Source organism: Globicephala melas, chromosome 5, assembly GCF_963455315.2.
Source record: "Globicephala melas chromosome 5, mGloMel1.2, whole genome shotgun sequence".
Taxonomy (NCBI): domain Eukaryota; kingdom Metazoa; phylum Chordata; class Mammalia; order Artiodactyla; family Delphinidae; genus Globicephala; species Globicephala melas.
The window spans coordinates 91,381,649-91,405,729 of NC_083318.1; the positions used below are offsets into that span (position 1 = coordinate 91,381,649).

Here is a 24,081-nt window from a genome sequence, read left to right on the forward strand (position 1 = left end):
AGTGCTGAAGACCAGAGGAAACTTATGAATATACATAGTAACTATTATCTCTTGCATTTGTAGCTGTAAAATTGAGACAGGAAAGTAATTCACTTCAAGGTCACAGCCTGTTAGTGGCAGAGTTCAGAACTGACTCTGACTCCTGTTTTAACACTCATCTTATATCAGGATTCTGCTAGGTGCCTGGTACTATTCTAGGCATGTAACATGCATACCTAAAATGAAATAAAATAAACATTTTCTAGTGGTTTTTAATTTTTTTCCCCTTAGGGATTCCAGATTAACCTTGGCTGCTTTTAACTGTATTAAGACTTTGAAACAGGGAAAATGTAAAGGTTCTTTACAAGGATTGTGTAGGTTAGCCTTACAAATATTTCCTAGAATCACCTCGGCAGACATCAGTAATGAATAAGATATATGTGAGTAGCTGTGTGTATTCTTTCTGTCTCTCCACCTAAAGCATATCCTGTTTGCTAAATATCTTGGACTGTTCACTCCCATTTGTTTGCTTGTTTGTTTTTTTTTTTTTGGACACCATAATTTCCACATATACATGTACTTGTGTATTTACAACATATAATAGTGATAAGAAAAGCTATAGTAATAATAGCCAACATTTATTGAGCACTTGCTATGTGCCTGGTACTTTCTAGGCACTTTACACGTATTAAATCACTGAATCCTTTAAAACAAATTCGCATCCCCAATTTATAGTTGAGGAGATTGAGGCATAAAGAAGTAACTTGTCCAATGGCAAAAACTAGTAAATGGCAGAGGGATGATCACACCCAGGCAGTCTGTGGGCTTAGTCGCTTCTCTCTGAACATAGGAGTGTCATATAAGAGTTGTGTGTTCTCCTTGTACATCATGAGGTTTTGACAGCAGGTCAGAGGGAGAAAGAACTTCTACAAACTAAGTTTAATGGCTCTGGGATCATTTTGCTAATTTGTGTGTAGTATGGCACCCACTGCCATATTTTTAAGACTTTTCATATTGGAAGAGGTAAAGTGATGTGAGGTATTGTAGAAAACTGATATTATAATCCCTAGTTTTACTTCATCATGTAGTCCCTTACAAATGCCTCTTCACTTATGTGTTAAGGGGGCTTGGCAGAACATGTGAGACATAACAAATATTTTAAAATGCCATATGCTGACACATATATATGGAATATAAGAAAAAAAAATGTCATGAAGAACCTAGGGGTAAGACAGGAATGGAGACGCAGACCTACTAGAGAATGGACTTGAGGATAGGGGGAGGGGGCAGGGTAAGCTGTGACAAAGTGAGAGAGTGGCATGGACATATATACACTACCAAACGTAAGGTAGATAGCTAGTGGGAAGCAGCCGCATAGCACAGGGAGATCAGCTCGGTGCTTTGTGACCACCTGGATGGGTGGGATGGGGAGGGTGGGAGGGAGGGAGACGCAGGAGGGAGGAGATATGGGAACATATGTATATGTATAACTGATTCACTTTGTTATAAAGCAGAAACTAACACATCATTGTAAAGCAATTATACTCCAATAAAGATGTAAAAAAAAAAATATTTCCCCAAATTAGATCACTGTCATATCTAAGTTAGTGATTGTTTTATTGTATTTACCATTGGAGCTTTTCAGAGCTGTTAGCTGTCACCCACATTATAGAATAATGGGACTTGTTTGTTGAATCTCTACCAGGTAAGATTTCCCTGATTGATAACACAGATGCTGGACTCAGCATTTCTCCCTCTCCCCAAAGCTAGGCTACTCCCTGGAGGTCATTTCTTTGTGTGGACTTTCTGTAATTCATTTGCCCAGAGTATACTTTTCAATGGACATAGTTCACTCTTTGTTGATCAGAGTTGTAAAGTATTTGCTGTCTGCCTAGGTTTTGCAAATTATCTGTGGCAAAGGATTAAAGTATAAACATCAGGTCGTTGGCCTTCAACGTGATGAATGGCCTGATGTTATAATTTAAAAAATCTTTAAATGAATTCATTCTTTAATATATTGAAGGATTTCTACAGGATGATTTTTGTATGCGAAAGAAATTCACTACAGTCAGAGATGATTCTAAAGTTTAAGGGGTCGGATAGTTCTATATATTAAAATTTTAAAGTACTATGATTGAATAGAAGTGCTTTTTGCTTGTATCTTTATTTAGCATTCATGGCTGAATGCCTTATATTATAGTTTTTTTTTTTTTGGCTTGCCTTGGCTTTTTAATTTGTAAAATCCTTGGGAGAAATTACTGTGCATATTGATATTTTTGTGCATATCATAAAGTACCAATATTGTTTCTAATACAATGTATATTCTCAAGAAAGATTTTGAATTAATTATTTGTCCAAATTAAATACAACTATAAATCTATCTCATTATTTGCACAAGAATATTCAAATTGTAGGGTCAAGATATATCGGTATGGTCACCAAGGTAGATATTGTATCATTAAATCAGAGAGTGTATGTGACTAACCAATAATTGTTCATGAGAATAACCAAGTGATATTGCTTAGAAATATCCATTTGCAACTCAGTGGGACTGCAGATAAGTAAAAGTAGAAATTTATTATCTTTTCTATCAAGGTAAGCCTGGTTTTGATTGTCACATATATGTATAATCTATCAACAATTAATGAATTCTCACCATATATTTAGCTCTATTAAGTACTGTTGGTGACATTTCTACCAGGATGTCTAACAGATATTTCAAACTTAACAAGGCCAAACAGAACTATCAATTACCTTCCTTAAACCTGTATGTCTTCTCCCACCTTCTTCTCCCCTATCTGTCCCCCAAACCCTCCGCATCTCCACAAATGGCTCCAGCATTCTTCAGTTCTTGAGGTCAAAACCTACGAGTCATTGGGTCTTTTTTTCACCGCACATCCAATTTATCAGTAAGAACTGGTAGCTCTACTCCCCAAATGTATTCAGAATCTGACCACTGGTCACCATTTCCTTTGCTATAATCCTAACCTAAACCACCATCATCTCTTGCTGGGCTACTACCAAGCCTGCTGGTTTCCCTACCTCCACTCTTGCCCGGTGTGGTCTATTACATCTAGACAGTGATCTTTCTAAAGCTTAGATTAGATCTTGTCATGCTGCTGCTTAAGAATTGACCTATGACTTTGAACAACCTCCAGAATAAAGTTCAGGCTCCTTACTGAGGTCTAGAGCATCAGCTTCTGCCCTTTCTGGACCTCATCTCCTACTCTCTCCTTGTTCACTGCACTATAGCTATCCTGGCTTACTTTTTGTCCCCTCTTAGAGCCTTTTCACTTACGGTGTCTTTTACTTTGAATGCCCCTTGCCCCCAGCCCTAATCTCACCATGCCCGTCTCGTTGTCATCATTCAGATCTCAACTGAAATGTCACCTCCTCAGACAGGTCTTCTCTGACATCCTTTGGAAAAACCATAGCCCTTCACTAATCACATTCTTTCTCAGTACCTGATTTTATTATCTTCAACTTATCAGTACATAAAATTAGCTATTTATTTATTTACTTGTTTACTTGCTGTCTTTTCTACTGGAATGTAAGCTCCTTGAGGTCAAGGAATATGTATGTTTTGCTCAATGGTGAATCTCCAGCACCTAGAGTAGAGGCTGGCACATAGTAGGTCATCAACAAATTTGTTGATGAGCTGGCTAACTGGCCTTTATATTCTTTTCTGTAAAACAAAAGACATGGAACCAATTATCTATAAGGACTTTTCTAGTCCTACGATTTTGCTTTAGTCTTTTAAAACTGTATTGGTCTGAATAATGAGGATAGCAAAATGTCCAGGTTGAACCCATACTCTAAGACCTAGATTAAGTCACACCTCTGACCACACTGCCCTACAGAACTTTCTCGACCTTCCCTATGTGGACAATTTCAGAGTCTCTAAAGGCCAGTCTACAGTTAGCCATATGCTGTTTTGCCTTCTTAGCTAAAGTGCTCTTGCATGTACATCTATAGGTGCAATTTCATTTGAACACGCTCAAGGTATGAGCCTGTGCTGGTTCCAACCTGCTTTTCCTAAAATTCACTGAGTGCCTATACGTGCCAGGCACTGTTTACACTTGACATGCATTAACTAATTTAATCCTCATAGTGATCCCATGAATTAACATTATCCCAATTTGGAAGAGAAAAAATCAAGGCACAGAGAGTTGGAGTAACTTGCCCAATTCTACATAGCCCGTAGTGGGGCTGGCATTTAAACTTGGGAAGTCTGTTCCCAAGTCTGCTCTTAATCAACACATGATAATGCCTCATACAGTACCTGGCATAGACACTAGAAATATGTGGGAAATATAGCAGACACTAGATATCCATTCGAATGAACTGAATGAATGAATAACAAAGAGAAAGAAATGTGCAATAACAATTCTATGCAGTGGCTGTATTATCTCATCCAGAAACCTCCCAAATAATTATTACTGAAAGGATGCGCATTACCATGAATACCTTGTTTTTTCTGGTTGCCACCTTTACATGGCTTGCATTTGTATTTATCATTCCATTCCACACTGCCTCTGCTTAATCCAGCAGTTTTGTATCTGAGCACCCATATGTCTCCAAACAAATTCCACAGATGTCTTATCTAACCTACTGGGCTTGAAAGGCAATCGTTAGTACAACTAAACTGAAAACAACCTCAAATCTAATCTTCCTAGGATGAGCAAGACTTTGTGGCTTACAGGACTTTGCTTTCAGAGTTATGAAAGAGTATTCTTTCTACAGGTCTTCTAGAAGTGGAAAAGCAATGATTGAAAAGAATGTGAATTAAAATATTTTAAGATAAAGATTTATATGCCTGTTTTTAACATAGTAAAGTAAAATAATATGAAAGAGTAGATTCTAGCTTTAATTTATTGCCAGATTATCTGAAATTTGAAATATTCATGGATACTTTACTGTCTAATTTCCAATGTGGTGGCCAGTGTCTGTTTTCCTCTTTATCTTGCACTGCCACCTCTACCAACCGCCTATCTTGCTGCTGCAGCCACTGGGATTGTTACAGGAAAGGTAAAAAGCAAGGCCTCCATGACAGAGACCTTATTTTAGGAGAACAAAGAATAAAGCATAAAACACAAAGGGTAGATCCTCATGCCAGCTTCTGCAGCTCAAACTCAAGGAAAAGTATTTCTACTGCCAATGGCAATGGATGTAGCTTTGCATATATAATGAAAGCTTTTAGGGACTATCAGTGGAGAACAACTGCTCTAATGTTTTGAAAGGCATCATCGATTAGATCTATACATAGATTAGATCTATACCCTCCTGACCCCATGCTGCATGAGTTCATAATTCTTGCTCTGTTGGTCACTAACTGTTGACCTTGGGCAAGTTACTTAACCTCAGTTACTTTAACTCAATCTCAGTTTCTTCAGTTGAAAAATAGAGATAATAACAGTGTTGCCCTTACAGCGTTCTTCTGAGGAGGGAAATGAGCTAATCTGAGCACTGCTACAACATTGGCACATTGTAGGCACTTTATAAATGTTTGTTAAATAAACTGCTGCATTTTTCTCCTGACACACTCATCAGTGCTTCGGTACAGTTGATATACCTCTAATCTAATGTAAAAGCACTTGAGATTTTAGTTAGTATTTGCAGTCTCATCGTGAGTAAACACAAAATTTCTATTATTATTATTTGCAGTATTGACAATAAGCCCATGGACTTTCATTATGCTTTCATGGATATCAAAGAGTTTATGGACACTAGACTAGAAACTGTTTATTTGGTTTTTTACTCATTCATTCACTCAACAAACATTTGTGAATGAATACTCATAAATACTACATGCCAGGAATGTATGTGATTTCTTGTGTGTCTCTTAAATTTGCTAGAGATGGATATTTAATAACATTCCTTAGTTTTTTCCCACAATACAATCATTTTGCACATTTTTACTAATTAAATTTAATTAATGGGTTTAACAACTCTCGTCTAGTACTGGACCGAGATTTTGTGGAGAATACAATAAATAGGGCAAATCTTTACTCTTATAAAATAATTACAATTTAGTAAAACCATAAAATTCAAGAGGTATGACTAAGAACTAATAAAAGTAATAGAAATTATCAGAAGAGAGTGAGAAGACTGTAAGACTGGGGGAGAGAAAGTTCTGAGGTGTGCTCTGAAGAGGAGGATTTATATAAATAGAAAGCAGAGGAAAGTCATCATGGTGGAAGACTGCCTAATAAACAGAGACCTGGTCTGGAAATGAGCTTGGTATGCTGGGTAAGATGAAGATGACCTTGCAGCACCTTGCACAATCTTCTCACCCATTATGGTGTTATATATTTTATAGGGTTGCCAAAAATATTTCACTGAATATCACTGTCTTAATAGGGGAACTTATATGTGCAAGAGAAATAAAAGATTATGCTACAGAGATCCTTCTTTTATTTGTTCACTCATTTACTCATCCATTTAACAAATATTATTGAACACATGTTATATGCCAATCATGTGCTATCCACTAGGGATACTGCAGTGATGGAGAAAGATAAAGCCTCTGCTTTCACGGATGTTATAAACTAGTGGAATCTGATTCCTGAACATTTTAACTACCAGGGTAAGGAGCCTGGAATTTATTTAAAATGCAATGTAATGTAAAAAGACTTTAAGGAGAGAAAAGTTTTAGGATTAATCAGAGCATATAAGACTCCAGGTATGAACATTAATTAAGAGTTTATTATAATAACTCTGGCATGTTTGGTGAAAGCCTGAACCAGAGTTGTGTCAGTGTTTGGGGGATAAGGATAAATGTGAGATTTTAAAGAATGGATCAGAACTATTTAGGGACAGATTGGATATTTGAGGTTAAGGAGAAGGAGGCATTAAAATTACTATAAAGTTATAAAAATGAGTGACATGGAGAATTAGGTAATAATAAGTCAAGTGGGTAAATTTGGAAGAAAATTAAATGAGGGTTGTGGTGGGAAGATGACAAATTGATTTTGAACATACACACTGAGCTTATGTCAAGTGGATTTTAAGGGGAGGAATAGATCTTCAAGTGTTTTTACAGTGACTGTAGTAAGAAATGCATTTTACATAATGAACTAATGACATATATAGCAAACATTTCACAAAATGATATTTATCCTACTCTATGTAATTCACCCTGATCATTTCTGTTCATTTTATTTTACTAAAAAATATTGGTCATGGCACGAAATTTATTTTGTGACCCTGTTTGAAAAACTGTTCTAAAGATAGTTGAAAATAAGAATCTTATTTTAGTTGATGGGTTGTAGAGCCTTTTGGCAATAAGGAGGAAGCTAATATAGATTTTGGATTGTGCCGTCAGGCATTAGGAAATAATTTCAAGTTCACAGGGTATAGAAATCCTTCTTAGATGATCATGGCTACAGATGGAGAGACTCCAACATATGCACAAGTTGGTTAGATGTACCCCAGTGTGTGGATAGCAAAGAATATTAGAAATACCATGCAATCTAATCTTTTTTTTGCTATAAAAATATTTTTTAATTTAAAAAAAGGATATCTGTATTAATGTCTGACTACACCAGATTTTTCCTACTGAGTAAAGGAATATTACTCATACCTTCTTCTCCTCATCCTTGCAGACACATTCCATATTTGATATTTCCCAGAAATGTGCTCACAATTTTAAGGTATAGTCAAAATGAACCAAAGAACAACCTCTGAATTGACTGATTTAGGTTATTGTAGCTATCAGTTTAATATGGCTAATGAAGAAGCAATAGCACCAGTGTAGTAAGTAGCCTTGAGCAAGTTCTCTACAGGTGGTCTTGCGTAACAAGGTGGTTGAATAATTGGAAAGAGTTTCATATTTGAACTTTTCTAGCACCCCTTTTGTTTACTCACCTAAACTGCACACAAAAGATTATAAATGGGAATTAGTATTGGCTTGGGACTTGGATTTGGGTGGGGAGTACAAAGAAGTGTCAGCCATACGGCAACAGGTTAAGAATTGAGCAACACTCTGGACAGCGAATGTGGCTGCTGGACCAATGGGATATATCATCAGGCTATGTAAATACATCTCCATATGCCTAATGGCAAGAATGTGTTAGCTTTTCTAGTTGGCCAGGATTGAAGTAAGTCAGCGTTTGCTAACATGTTTGCCTCCATTTTATCCCTGTAACCAAACTAATTCCCGGATTGCATTCCAATGAGAAACACAAAATGTGGGAGGACATACGGTATCAATATCAAGTTGTTCATGGCCTCTTACCACAGGACTGCAATTGACTCTTGCTCAGTCAAGTTAAACTGACAGTCAGTGAAAGTTTTGAATGGCTTCCATATCCAAAGTATGCACTGGATCAGGTGTTAGATATAGTGAACATAATAATACATGGGGTGTCCCTTCAAAGACCTTATTATATATTATACTGGGCATGTAGGATATAAATTGCAGCGTTTCAATTGTAAGGAAACACTGATCTAACAACCTTAATGATCCAAAAAAAAAAAAGGGAAAAATAAGTTTCTGAACAACCAAATAGATATTCCAAAGTTCAAGCACCAAAGTTCAGGCCTTACAGGCTATTTACAAGGGTCAATTAACCTCTGTCCTAGTGGGACAGGACCTACATGGTGAGAGTTGAAGAACCATGGAACCTCTGCCTCAGGTTCTGCTCTTCACTTGGTTGCCTATCTGAGATTCCACTCAGGAATTAACCAACAGAACAGCAGTACTTCTAAAATGCCTTTGTTTCAAAGAAGTTTAGGGGTGGTTTTGTGGAGGAAATAGAGTGCTGAGGAAATTGGGAGCATGGGGTTGAGATAAAGGAGAGACTTCTAGATTTTGTGGAGTTATAGTTTACTAAGATTGTTGATCTTTAACACCCACCTGAATTTGCCTACAAAATCAGAAATGATAGTTTTGGCACAGGGTGTCCATTAGAGAGAAGGCACACAGAGTAGAGGTGGGGTGCCAGTGGGGGGCTTGGTGAACCTAAGAGAACAGTAATGCTGGGGTGCATCTAAGACATGCATTTGAGATGTGCAGAGGGCTGTGGAATGGGAGAGAGGGTTTATCATGAGCCCTAGTGAGGGGTTGCAGAGGGAGATGAGTGCCACAAATACACTTTCTACTTTTCAATTTAGCCCCATGTAATACGTCTCTCTGTTTAGTGCATGCCCTCTTTTTTTAATGACTACTTCAACTTCTCAATTTCCCTCAAGTATTCAATTCCAAGCCATTCATTCTTAGCAATCCCTTCCTTACAGAATAAATAAAAGCCACAATCAGTAAAACCCTTGTCATTGGCTTCCAAATGCTCATCAGTGAAAATTTTCTTTCACCCTCAACCTTCTCCAATTGCCCCCCTTAACATCCAGATTTCTTGGAAGAGTTATCTATACTGTAGTTATTTATTCCTCTCCTCCCATCTACCTTTCCAGCCACTCCAGTGTGGTTTTGGGGCTCATCATTCCATCAAACAGCTCTATTAAGGACATTGGTAATGCTCTTGCAATAGATATTATTTCAATTCTTGTTTACTATCCCTGTCAGTAACATTTGTAACTCTTTAGTAAACATTCTCTTCCCTTACATTCCCTGGTATAGCAATGCCTTGACTTGTTTCCTCTTCTCTGGCCACCTGTTATTTGATCTTTGATCTTTCCACTCCATAATGGGCCTCTCCTTGTCTCATGTTACTCTCTTCCTAGCCTATCTCAATCTTGTACTGCTTTGTGACTCACAAATAATATTCCAAGCTTAGGCCTTGCCTCTGCCCTCTAAACTCTATAACTATTGCTTGACATCTCTTTTTTTTTTCAGTGTTCTTTTAATTTTTAATATATTTTTATTTATTGAGGTATAGTTGATTTACAATATCATACAAGTTTCAGGTGTACAACATAGTGATTCACAATTTTAAAAAGTTGTACTCCATTTATAGTTACTATAAAATATTGACTATATTCCCTGTGCTGTACAATATGTCCTTATAGCTTATTTATTTTATTACATAGTAGTTTGTACCTCTTAATTCCCTATCCCTATCTTGTCCCTCCTCTCTTCCCTCCTGCCACTGGTAACCATTAGTTTGTTCTCTATATTTGTCAGTTTCTTTTTTTGTTATATTCACTAGTTTGTTTTATTTTTTAGATTACACATATAAGTGATAGCATACAGTATTTGTCTTTCTCTGTCTGACTTATTTCACTAAGCATAATACCCTCCAGGTCTATCCATGTTGCTGCAAATGGCAAAAATTTTTTTTATGGCTGAGTAATATTACATTGTATATGTATACCATATCTTCTTTATTAATTCATCTGTTGATGGACTCTTAGGTTGCTTCCATATCTTGGCAATTGTAAATAATGCTGCTCTGAACATTGAGGTGCATGTACCTTTTCACATTAGTGGTTTTCTTTAATTTTTTTTTTTTATTAGATAGACACACAGGAGTGGAATTGCTGGATCATCGTAGTTCTATTTTTAGTTTTTTGAAAAACTTCCATAATGTTTTTCAGTAGCTGCACCCAACAATGTGTAGCCAACAATGTACAAGTATTCCCTTTTCTCCACATTCTTGCCAACATTTGTTATTTGTGGTCTTTTTGATGACATCTGTTCTGACAGGTGTGACGTAATATCTCACTGTGGTTTTGATTTGCATTTCCCTGATGATTGGTGATGTTGAGCATCTTTTCATGTGCCTATTGCCCATCTGTATGTATTCTTTGGAAAAATGTCTATTCAGATATTTTGCCCATTTTTAATTGGGTTTTTTTTTTTGATATTGAGTTGTATGAGCTATTTATATACTTTGGATATTAATCCCTCATTGGTCATATCACTTGCAAGTATTTTCTCCCGCTCAGTAGGTTGTCTTTTTGTTTTATTGATAATTTCCTTTGCTGTGCAAAAGCTTTTAAGCTTAATTAGGCCCCACTTCTTTATTTTTGATTCTGTTTTCTTTGCCTTAGGAGACAGATTCAAAAAATATTGCTAAAATTTATGTCAAAGGGTGTTCTGCCTATGTTTTCCTCTAAGAGTTTTATAGTATCTGGTCTTACATTTAGGTTTTAATCAATTTTGAGTTTATTTTTGTATATGATGTTAGATGATGTTCTTATTTCATTCTTTTACATGCAGCTGTTCAGTTTTCCCAATACCACTTATTGAAGAGACTGTCTTTTCTCCACTGTATATTCTTGCCTCCTTTGTCATAGATTAATTGACCATGAGTGCATAGGTTTATTCCTGCGCTCTCTATTCTGTTTCATTGATCTGTGTGTCTGTTTTTGTGCCAGTACCATGCTGTTTTGATTACTGTAGCTTTGTAGTATAGTCTGAAGTCTAGGAGTGTGATTCTTCCAGCTCTGTTCATCTTTCTCAAGATTGTTTTGGCTATTCGGGGTCTTTTGTGGTTCCATACGAATTTTAAAATTATTTGTTCCAGTTTTGTGAAAAATGCCATTGGTATTTTGGTAAGGATTGCATTGTCTGTAGATTGCATTGAGTAGTATGATCATTTTAACAATATTAAGTCTTCCAATCTGTGAAGATGGTATATCTTTCCATCTGTTTGTGTCATCTTCAGTTTCTTTCATCAGTGTCTTACAGTTTTCCAAGCACAGGTCTTTCACCTCCTTAGGTAACTTTATTCCTAAGTATTTTATTCTTTTTGATGCAATTGTAAATGTGATTGTTTCCTTAATTTCTCTTTCTGGTAGTTCATTGTTAGTTTATAGAAATGCAACAGATATCTGTATATTAATCTTGTATTCTGCAACTTTACCAAATTGATTGTTGAGCTCTAGTAGTTTTTTTGGTAGCATTTTAAGGATTTTCTATGTATAGTATCCTGTTGTCTGCAAACCATGACAGCTTTACTTCTTACTTTCCAATTTGGATTCCTTATATTTCTTTTTCTTGTCTTTGACATCTCTTCTTAGATGTCTCAAACATGCCTGAAATCAAACATGTCCAAATCATACTAATGATACTCCTACATAGTTCTGGTCTTTGTCCAGTGCTCCTTAGACCTGTGAGTCATGCCACAACCACTGAATTGTACAAGGCAGAAAGCTAGAAATCATCATGACACCTCTACTTTTCTTACCAACCATTTTCAATCCATCCAGTCCTGCTGATTTTTTCTCCTTGGAGTTTTGTGCTGGAGAGAACCACCCCCCACCCCTCGCCCACCTCTCTTTTCTGCCTATCCCTGGCTTTATCCTATACTATGAAGGGACGTTATTTATGTACATGTGGAAATTCCACTTATTATATCCCAACTTATTATATACCACCTTCAAAAGCTGCCTCTTGGCCATTTCTCAGACCTAGGAGTAAATACATCAGTAATATGGTCTGCCCATGGAAAGATATACTCATGTAAGGGAACTCTGGCCCTAGAAGAGGTTCAGAGCTGTTTGGACTGGGAGTTCCAGGGTTAGGGTGCCTGAATCATGGTCTAGAATAGGAGGAAGACATACCCTCGGTTTTGTGAGCAGAGCATAGCTGGAAGCAGAACATAGCTGGGGCAGAACATAGCTGGAAGAAGCTGGAGGAGGCCTTCTAAAGCATGGATTTTATAGAAGGCGGTCTCTTTTTTGGGTCCAAGACAAGTACTGGTCCTAAATATCTCTTCAATCTGTCCGTTTCTCTCCATTTCTATACCACTGCTATAGGCCAAGATCTCACCATCTGTTGCTGGGACTATTGCATTAATCCCCTGACTAGTCTTCATAGATATACTCTTGCCTTCTCTAGTCTCTTCCCTACACTGCAACCAGGGTAATTTTCTGAAGCATAAATCAGATTATATCATTGGGCTAATAAAATCACTCAACTTCTCAATGCTTTTAGGATGAAAACCAAATATACTACTGTAGCTAAGATGACATACAAACCATCTACTCTCATATCTCATCTCACGTTGTGCTTCCCCTCAACTCTAGCCTTTCTCAGTTTCTTTCATGCTCTTTCTTTTCTCAAGCATATTTTGTCCCCTGTGCTGGAAGGCTATTTTCTTTCATCTTTCTTTATGCCCATTTAAAAAACTCTCAGTTTAAAACTCACATCCCTGGGAAAGCCCTCTCAGACTTCCAGGCACATGGTATTATTAAATAAATATGGCTTGAATCAAGAACACTGTTTTATCACTAAATATTTGGGTGGTCTACTGACTTTGTCAGTCATCTTAGATGAATTATTTCCCCATAGAAGTTTTGTAGCTTTCTACCAGAACAATACATTTCTTTGGGGTTTATAATATTAAAATGACCAATCTCATCCTTAGCTTTGCCTGCAAATCCAAATAATTGAAAATTCTGCTTTATTTTTCTGATTGCCAGCCTGCCTTTCTTTTCTTTCTTACTCCTACGGGAAATTTCATTGTCTTTTAAATTCAGGTCTAACTCTTTGCTTTCTGCATTTTGGTATTTTATCAAACATTTAGAAATTACACATATTCTTACCCTCCTTACTTCCCTCAGCCCTCTACCTACTCATTCCATTTCTTCAGGCAAAGTTCCTTCATAGACAAAATTGAACCCAGAGAATGCAAATTTGAAGCTTTGCAATCTGTTGAGTTGCATAGTTACCTGAAGAGGTTAGAGCCCACACCTCTTATTTATGGACAGGATTGCCCTTAAATTTAGAGCTTCTCCTCTGATACTTCTTTAGTACCTCAGGAGTACTTTGTGTTCTACATGCACAGCACTTTACAATGTTGCAGTGTAATTATCTTTCTTTGGTTCTATCTTCCCTATTAAACTGTGGGCTTCAAGACCTAGGGAGGTCTTCAAGAACTTCAAAGTCAGGGACTGTATCTTATTAATCTTTTGTATCCTCATAGCCTAGGAAATGCGTGGCATTTAGTGAGCATTCAATACATTTTGAGCATTTAGTGAGCATTTGATACATTTCTTTCACATGAATGAAAGACTAGGTGGTACTGCTTAAAATAATAAGTAATAAAATAAGTCTGAAACATTATTTTCAGAATTGTGCCCTGTCAGCAAGAACACTGGTGTTCCTAAATAAATAATGGGTTTGTTGATGCTAGGACAATGTTTGCTTTTAGATACCATGCTTCTCGATGTGCAATTTTTGCCAATTTTCCATGTAATAACAAAGAGAAATTTGAACTCATCAATAACAGCATTTGCCTTCAAGACATTAAATGCTGAGAGGCCAATTTATATAATTTTAATGAATGAATGAATATCTAATATAAATATAAAAATTAAAATAGTAATTGTATATATTTAATCTAATAATTAAGCTACACGTATTAAATATACTGCATATCTCACAACTGTGAATCAAAAGTATTTTGGAAAGAAATTGCCGTTGTCAACATCATACGTTACTGAAATTACTTCTTTATGCTATTTGAATGCATATTTTTGTAGCAACATATTATTATCAAATAGCTATTTTTGCAAACAGAAACTTCAAACCTATAAATACTATTCTAATAAAAGAATTTTGTTCTTTTCAATGTCTATATCACGAAAAACTAATTTTGAACAATTCATTGCTTATATGTGCAATAATTATATTTAAAATCATTTTCAAAATATTTACATTGTATAGTTTATTATAATTAGGCTAGAGATGAATTTCTCTTTAAAAAAGATTAGGCCAATTATTTATTTGATATATTTCTTAAAAGTTACAAGTTTTTTTGGATCAAATAATTCATTTCTTGATGTTAACCAATATATGGATGCTTAAAAAGGTAACGAGAATTTCAAGACTTAAATTTCATGGCTCAGTTGGGTGGCCAGCCAGAGAAGTTTCAGCTAAAGTCCAGCACTGTAAGATTACAAAACATTTGATTAATTTTAAGCTTTAGAAGACATGAAGGAAAAACAATTTTTATCCTTTAATGAAAACTTCCTGAACTTGATCCACTGACATTTTAACATAAGAATATTTTAGCTACACAACCTTTATTGTTTTACAAGAGGTTAAAAATAGTTCCATTTTGTACCTTTAAACTAATCTCCTTTTTAGGTAGTAAGTCTCTTGAATTATATTTGAAAAAATATATAGAATATGAAGAGACTAAGCACTATTAAACTCTCAGCAATGTATTAATTTCTGTTTGATGTCCATCTGTAGCTACTATTATGAGATAGGAGTCACTAGTATTAATTTCAATTTCTATGTTTATAGACTATTTGTTGTTAACTTATACAACGAATGGATAAACATGGATTTCAAGCATTAGCTATATTTTTCTTGGATTGGAAAAATGCTAGAAAGATATGAGAAAGTGTCATTTTATTTCCATAATTTAGACAAGTTAAATGATCTTTTCATTTCTTAAAAATGTTAACCTGAATTGGATAGAGAATAATGCCTGATGAGCCACTGGGCAGCTTAGCAATGGACCAATTCTCAGATTTGTATCCCAATTTCCTAATTTGTTATATTCATTCTAACAGTCAGACCCTTTTCTCATGCTATGACTGTTTCATTGGGAATATGAAATCAGAGAATGTTCAAGGTAGAAGGGTCCTTAAAGATGATTTAATTCAACTTGACCCATATAGCATAAAGATATAACTAGATCTGCGTGTTCAAGTTTGGAGCTAGAAATTGACACTGAGCTGAATTAAACTGCATAGTAAAGAGTTGAGAAGTTTGAAGTAAATGGTTAGGAAATCTGAGAGAAGGTACATGTAATTTCTAGAGGCCCAGAGTAACATGAAGAAAGGTGGAAAAGGGACCCTCCTGCCATGGGAGCTTTGGAGAGAGGACTTAAGGGATGGGACAAGCCAACAATGGTGATCTAGTGTGGTTTTCATAATGTGAACTTTCTTTTCTTTGTTTCCTATGAAATTTTCAGCAAAGAATTTTCTCACTAATGCAACTGTTTATGGAGGGACATGAGGGGACAATTGATATTTGGATTACATTATAATTTTTTGTTTGCATTAGATGCCTATATAAGTTCATACAATTTGGTCAATTTATTTTCTTATTTATTAATGGGAAATATATCTTCACAAGTGAACAAGAAATTAAATTGCTTACCATGTTTCAATTAGTTAGTTTGATGCTTAATGGTCTTTTACTTTTCTACCCTTCATATTTTTTAGAAAGCAGTCCAGAGCCTTCATGATAGGTAGGATCTACCCTACCTATCCACACATATGTCCATAGTATCATAGGAAAAATGCTAAGAAGAGATTTTTTTGTTCTTGAATTTCTCTCCAAAAAGATCCAAATTTCCCTTATTTTGGAATGACTTTGGGTTAAGTGTTTCTAGAAAGTCTCTATTAAAATACTGAGGCTATTATCCGACATTGTTGTCACATTTTAATGCATATGTTTCACTTTTTTTCTAAGAGAAGACAACCCAGAAGTAATAATCTATCACAGAAGGAGATGGCATAAGGGCTGGACCAAGAAGATGGACAGTTGGAAGGAAAGCTGGTTTGGATGACTTGGTGAGAAACTTCAGGAATTCAGAGTGTGGTAGGAGGCTGTAGGTTTAAGGTTATGATTAGCAGGGCAAAGAAGTAGGGGACTGGTCTCAAGAAAGATTTCATTTGCTTCAAAACTGTGCCTTTTCTATCCTGTCAAAATGAATGCACAAATAAAGGACGAAAGGGATAAAGGCTCAGGTTTAATTCCCAGTTATATTTCAACTGAGGTATTTTTTTTCTCTTCTAAATGATCAGTACGTTATTAACCTTTGCATATGAAGTAATCATCTTAACCACTCTCTCTTTAAACTTTTTCCATAAAAAGAAACTAGAATCTGTAAGATGTATTTTTAACTCTTGGTTTAAATATTTGCATTTACTCCCATGCCAGACTCCTTTGATGATTAACTAAATATGACTTTAAAAGCTTGAAGAAGAGAATATTTAGAAATAACCAACAATTATGTAGTTTCATTTTTCTTTCAGTTTATAATGTGCATGCAGAATTAATCGAAGAAAACTGTAGGTATCCTTACTTTGGGAACCCACAAAATGCAAATATTCAAGGAATACTTATTAATTAAGATAAATTTTGAACAGATAGTGTTAAGAATTAAATATTTTAATTTCTCAACCATCTGCTAGACTTTAAAAAGGATACACATATGGAAAATGCATTATTGATACTCTTAGTAAGATTCTTTCAGGTGTTTCAGTTTTATATTTGAAAATTATGCAATCTTCATTAAATATAGGAATATCAATTTTAGGTTTCTAGAATCATAATGAATTTGATTTCCTTTGGTTTTCTATATTACTATTATAGTACTGTATAATATTACAGTGCAAAATAGGTGGAAAAACTAATATTATTCTCTTCATTTTTTAAATAAAAAAATATGCACAAAGTATATGTGTGAATGCTAAAGGCCTGATTTTGTGAATTAGTCATACAATTAAGTCCAATGATAAGGATTGTGTGTTTGATCAAGCTTTCCCAGAAGACTCATTTTAAGGAAAAGGCCAGGGTTGAATACTGACTTCAAATAAAAGTGCCTACTTTTTCTTGGAGGCTAAAAGAAAAGTTGACTTCATTTACCCAAAAAGGAATTATTTTTTTATTCAGAAAATCAGCACAGTTTCCTTCATTCTTTTACAGTATACAATATCAGGCTTCAAAGAAATGGTTTTCTCCAATGGAAATAATTCCATAGGCAGATATTCGTTTACTTCTGTTCATCTATGGCTGGAAAGACAAGTCTGGCTCCCTTATTCGGACTCCCTCGAGCCATTAAAAAAACTCTTATCAGCTCTAGCTAGCTAGCTATCATCTGTATGTATATTACCTATCTTGGTCACCTATCTAAAAATCTGTCACCTGTTTTTCTATTATCTCCTCTTCTGTGCTTGATTATTTAATTAGTACCCTGAAAATGAAATAAAATAAAATAAGATCATAGAAAGTGTGTTTCTTTCACCATATAACTGAATAGGAAAAATAATTCTTCTCGAGTATTTACTAGTCTCTGAGTCTATATGTGCCATAGGGCAAAATGACTGACAGTTTTAATTGACTCAGTTATTTAATTAAATGAAATGACTGGCTTGGTACTAATTATTGTTCTGTAGTATCAGAGAGGGTCAATTTTCCCACTGATTGAAATGCATGGTTCATCTTTTAGAGCAAAAGGGCAGAGAGAGAATAGTCATTCAGAGGTAGAGATCAGAATCTTGGGTGGGGAGAATAAGAAAGGAAGTTTGAAAAAACATTTAAAAAAAATTATCTTTGTTTTGCTTTGTTTTTAGACATGAAGTTAAATTTATTTTGAAATTTAAAATAACATTAAAAAAAGCATGTGACTTCTCTTTTTATTAAAAGAGAGAAAGGAAAAAAGCGTGAAATAGGGATGGAAAAAATATGATGCCTAGTAAAGAAGATCTAGTATTCTTATAACCACTAAAGGTGTAATCAGGCTCAGCCTGTCCTGTGTATATTATGATGGCAAAGATCATCATTACTGCCATTGTGTCCATTTTCTTCCCCATGTCTATTTAAGTTATTGGTTTGGTTAAATTTTTGCAAATACTGAAAACTCAAATGTTCAAATGGTAAATCACAGAGAACACGGTAATCGTACAAATTGTTTAAACTCTTATGTAAAATTTGATAAGGTGTTTTACATAACTAATGAATTGACAAGGTCTTGTGGAGAAAACAGTTCCAGATCGCAAACATACGCAACGGATTTAGTCAAACAATTTTTTTGGCAAGAATACTATTACTTTTGTAATCAGTTGTGAGCCAATGAAATACAAAGATGAGTCTAGTTAATAATCTACAATTATTGGCTAAAGAAGTATATTAGCGCTGATCTCCCTCTATTCATCCTACCTTTTCTCTTCTATCAACCCCACAAGGCTTTGGCACAATGAAGTGGGTGACTTTTATTTCCCTTATCTTTCTCTTCAGCTCTGCTTATTCCAGGGGTGTGTTTCGTCGAGATACACGTAAGAATTCTATTTTTCTACTGTTCAACTTTTATTTTATTTTCCTAGTAAAAGAAGGTTTCAGTAAACCTTGAATCTTTAATGAAGTAAGTTTTCCTTTAGCATTTATTTTCTAGACTGTTATGATATTTTGTATTTGTGAACCCTTAAGAAGTTATCTTACATTTCTAACATCCTAGGTGAAACGAATAGTGAGAATTGTTTAGTAACTGTTATTTGCTATTGCACATGAGGGAACTTAGGCAGAGTGAATTAAACTTCACAGAATATAGTTGAAGATAGAATTCAAAACTCCAGATTCCCAAAGGTCTATCCACTGTACCTTAATTTATACAGAAAAATATAAAACCTGTGTTTTTAATCTTATAAATAGAACTTGTATTTATATTTTTCATTTCATACTGTCCTCTCAGTGGCTGTTAATAGACACTGCAAAGGCATTAGATCTTATCCAGGTTTGAATATGAAGCTATAAATATTTAATGATTTTTCAAATAGTATCATTTGAGATTAAATAACTCTTCTGCTTAAATGCAGAAGAAATAGTTCACCATCATCCTAAGATTTTCTGTTGGGAGTCAGAGCTCAATATCTTGGAGCAAATGAATACCTAAGTCAAATGGAGAGAAACATAAAAAATAATATCTTAATCAGTTGTTTCTTTAGAATTTAAAGCAAATCTTTTTTTCCCTTTTTTTCCTCCAGACAAGAGTGAGATTGCTCATCGGTTTAATGATTTGGGAGAAGAAAATTTCAAAGGCCTGTAAGTTAAAATATTTAAGAATGAACATTTAACGTTTCTAATAGTATTGGTTATAATTTTGAAGTCCTTATATTCCACTGTCATCAAAGATTCTAGAACAGTACTGTCCAATAGGATTTCTGCATTAATGCAAATATTCTATATCAGTGTAGTCCAATATAGCTGCCATTGGCCTCATGTGGCTATTGAGTACTTTAAATATGACAAGTGCATCTGTGGATCAAAAATTTAAACAGTATTTAATTTTAATTTATTTAAATATATATTGTCACTTATGGCTAATGGCAACTGTTTGGACAGTGTAGCCCTGGAACTCTTATATAACCTGCATGGTGGAAAGTTCCTTTCACAACTTGCTTACTAAATTCTTTTACCTAGCAAATAGTTCTGTGGTTTCTTGAGATGATTTTAATATTTTTTAATCTAGTAAAAGTTGAGAAAATAGTTTATTTTTCAAGGTCTACCTTATTCTACAGCCTGATTAAATAAGATATGTGTGTGGTTTTTGTTTTTTGTTTTAAATAGTCAAAAGGCCTATGTAATGCCCCAGTCTTAACAATTAGGTCTATTTAGAATACATTTTGCTTGCTTGCTCTATGTGTATGCATCTACTGACATGCACACACATATTTTTATACGTGGTGGAAATATAATCATCTTTGCTTAGAAAGCCACACATACCTGGTTAGGCCTCAGATAATAGCTGATGTGAACAGGCTTTCTGGATAATAGTAAGAAAGATGTGTAAAATATAGAACATATACAGACACACTTTGTTTTCTAGCATAGCAACCTACTGTATATTAAAATTTTATTATGCTACATTTTTCTATGTCCTTCGTTTCAGGGTGCTGATTGCCTTTTCTCAGTATCTTCAGCAGAGCCCGTTTGATGAGCATGTAAAATTAGTGAATGAAATAACTGACTTTGCAAAAACATGCATTGCTGATCAGTCAGCTGCAAATTGTGACAAGTCACTTGTAAGTATATTCTGATTTTGAATAGTATTTCTTCTTCCTTTACGTAATCTTGAATGTTTACAAAGAAAACAAATACCACTTTAGTTTTCTCAATTATTACTAAACGACCGTATTTGTAAGCAACGCTCAAAAGTGGGTATAGCCACTGTTTCTTCAATGATAGATATATTCTAGTATACCCACAATTTTAAAAACATTTCTTTGTTGAAACCACACACAAGAGTCATAGTGTTTTTAAATGGAAATTTTTTATTTGTAGAAGTTTCTTTTTAATATTTGAAGTTAGATTTCTTTTCATAGAGGCTAATAATGATAGTATAGTTTTTATCTTCAGAAAGTACTCACCTGATCTCTGTGCTAACTTTGTTACCCGGGTGAAATAATAGTACAGCTATGTATTCCTCATTTTAGGGATATTCATATTTTTACATACAATAAATAATGGGAACTTTGAACTTGTGATATTTTCAGATAGGTCTTTAATATAAGGATAGCTTTATGTTTCTCTCACCACTTAATCTATATATACCTTTCTGGGGACAAGGCAGTTTTTTATTTATCACTAAAGCCTTTCTTCCTCTTATTTTTCTCTATATGTACTTCTGCCTCAAGGCAGAATCAGTTCTTTAGCTACACACAATAATATTGCTCTAAATATGAATTTTAAAAAGTGTGTCTTTTTAAAAAAATTAATAAATTCTGTCTTGAGCAGCATATTTTCCCTAAAGTTATAGTTACTTTCATAATAAAAATTAATGGGGACAGAAAGGATTCATTTAATGGAATATGCATTGAGGCAAATATTTCTAGAACAAAAAAAATCTATATTTTAATACAATAACAACTAATGCATGGTAGATTATGTTACTCCTCAGTTTTGAATGGTATCTACTAAAAAGTTGAACGTCTCAAAAAGGAGCAGATCAAATGAGAAACTATATGAACACTTCCCTCCCTAATGTGCATTCACTTGCTACTTAGAGGATATTTTTCCTTGAGTTTTTATTATAATGATTGTTCTCCTAGCCTTTAGCCTCAGGTGGAAATAGGAGTTATGCTCATTCATTAAGGTCATTGCCTTTTTGCCCTTCTGTTTTATCCACTATAAGTGATAGTGTGACAGTTAATTCTTATGGAAATCACACATGATTTCCCTAGATTTGACCCTAGATGGTCAAATCAAGGGAAGGTCTCTAAATCTGAGAAAAATGTGGATTTTTATATGATTTACTAACCAAGGCTTACCAAGATATTAATTCCTTATACTATTCTTTGGGTATAAGGAAAACAAAAGTCTGCCCAGCAATTTGACACCTGCTCTCTTTCACTTAGCACACTCTCTTTGGAGATAAACTGTGTGCAGTTGCATCCCTTCGTGAAACCTATGGTGAAATGGCCGACTGCTGTGGGAAACAAGAGCCTGAGAGAAATGAATGCCTCCTGAAACACAAAGATGATAATCCAGACCTCCCTAAGTTGAAACCAGACCCTGAGACTTTGTGTACCGAGTTTAAGGAAAACGAACGGAAGTTTTGGGGAAAGTAAGTAATCAGATTTTTAAGCTTCAAAATTAAAAATTATGGAATAGGTCAAGACTCATTATAACAATTACTATTTTGAAAAATATTATCAACATTAAGACTTGAAGCTTCTGTTCTAATGACAATTTTCAAAGAAATAATATATGATACTACAAAATTCTACACGTTGAAAAAGTCGATCAAAGATCTTTTGGAGTTCATCAAAACAGGATATGATCTGTATGAAAATATTTGAAGATGACATGTATTAAAATATTATAAAGATATATATATATTTAGTATTCTCAGAATTTAGTTCATTTTAGTCAATAACATATCACTGATATTTAACTAATTTATGCATGTGTGTATATTTATATGTATATATATGTATGAGTTTAACATTTTCACTGACTCAAAGAGTGACAAAAGCAAGTTCATTATGTGCAAATTGAGCTTAACTGGTAAATTAGATGTCTTCAGATTTTGGAGGTTCTGGGGAGAATGTAGATTACAAGTCTTCCTGCAATACTGTCTGCTATAGAAAAATGGCTGTCTGTTTTTTGTTTAAAAATTTAGATACCTATATGAAATTGCCAGAAGACACCCCTACTTTTATGCCCCAGAACTCCTTTACTTTGCTCATCAATATAAAGGAGTTTTTGCAGAATGCTGCCAAGCTGCTGATAAAGGTGCCTGCCTGATACCAAAGGTATTCCCCAGAAGAAGAATAGAAGAATCAATTCATAATCAAATCTCAGTTTGGGGACATCTTATGGTTAGACTTCGGAAACCTAATCCTCCAATAGAAACTTCTTTACGTGGTCAAAAAAGCCTTCCTCCGTCTTTTCCCCCTCAAAGATCTTTCACCTTTTTTGAAGGCCTATGTCTTCCACCTTCCTCCTTCTAAGATTTGCCTAAGTGGATCTGGTAGAGGGAATCGCTGTGTATGTGTCTAAATATCCTGCCTCTTTTAATAGTGCAAGTTGCTGTAGTGAAATACGGAAAATCATGTTTAAAATTACACAGCAAGGGAACACAGTTTTTGTTTCTCTTTTCATGAGACTTTTTTATTCGGAAGGGAACTTAAAGTAGGGGAGAATTTAACTGCATCTAGAAGCCTGGGTTTATTCATTCATTCCATGAATATTTACACTGCATTCTCTTTTATAGGGAGTTTATTGATGTTATGAGAGTTGGTGGAGGAGGCATTGAAAGGGGTTATATGCAAAATTAAGAAGTCAGCAAAGTTCTGTTCCCTGGGATATTAGCGTACTCTGTCCTTCCACTTTTCCTTTCCGTTCCCTTTTCCCTAACAATGGCTCCATGCTGGTTCTTAACTACCTGGAAGTTTCCACTATGAGCAGACTGACTTTTCCTCTTCCTACAGAACAAAATAGTTATTTGCCAATAGCGATACTTGGGAATTTAGGAGTAAATTCTCTCTTTAAAATTCAATTTGGCATAGTCTCATCTGAGCTTATGAAGGGGTGGTCTGCGTAAAATTTTTCTTTTCTAATTTTTCCAAAATTGTTTCTTTTTGCAGATTGAAACTGTGAGAGAAGAAGTACTGGCTTCGTCTGCCAGACAGAGACTCAAGTGTACCAGTATCCAAAAATTCGGAGAAAGAGCTCTAAAAGCATGGTATGTTAAACTTAGTTTTTATTTTTATAATGATGTAAATGATGATGGTTCAGTTGACAAAACTGTACACTTGCATGTCATTTTACGCAGTGCTTTCGCATATATCTTTTTGGTTGTCTAAAAGGTAGAAATTTGACAGAGGTGAAAACCAGAGCATCAGTAACAATTTGTCATTATTTTTTTATCATATCTTTTCTAAGTAGTCAAAGAATCTAGAGGACTTTTTTGTTCTTCTAGGACAGGTGTTTAAACTCCCATGTATTTATAATGA

General features: G+C 34.8%; 1 protein-coding gene across 8 annotated transcripts in view; it reads left to right on the forward strand.

Annotated features, from left to right (window-relative positions):
* ALB (albumin) overlaps positions 1 to 24,081 on the forward strand; it is a 140,251-nt gene that overhangs the window by 104,536 nt on the left and 11,634 nt on the right. For 7 of the 8 annotated variants that reach the window (XM_070045581.1, XM_030877843.3, XM_060299465.2 and 4 more), the window contains 7 exons: positions 16,316 to 16,416; positions 18,866 to 18,903; positions 19,609 to 19,666; positions 20,514 to 20,646; positions 21,979 to 22,187; positions 22,746 to 22,878; positions 23,713 to 23,810. In XM_070045581.1, the coding sequence (XP_069901682.1) occupies positions 16,409 to 16,416; positions 18,866 to 18,903; positions 19,609 to 19,666; positions 20,514 to 20,646; positions 21,979 to 22,187; positions 22,746 to 22,878; positions 23,713 to 23,810 (677 nt within the window). In that variant the 5' untranslated portion in view covers positions 16,316 to 16,408. Of the gene's footprint in view, positions 1 to 16,315; positions 16,417 to 18,824; positions 18,904 to 19,608; positions 19,667 to 20,513; positions 20,647 to 21,978; positions 22,188 to 22,745; positions 22,879 to 23,712; positions 23,811 to 24,081 lie in introns of those variants that run through there. The other variant, XM_030877842.3, reaches the window with a different exon arrangement.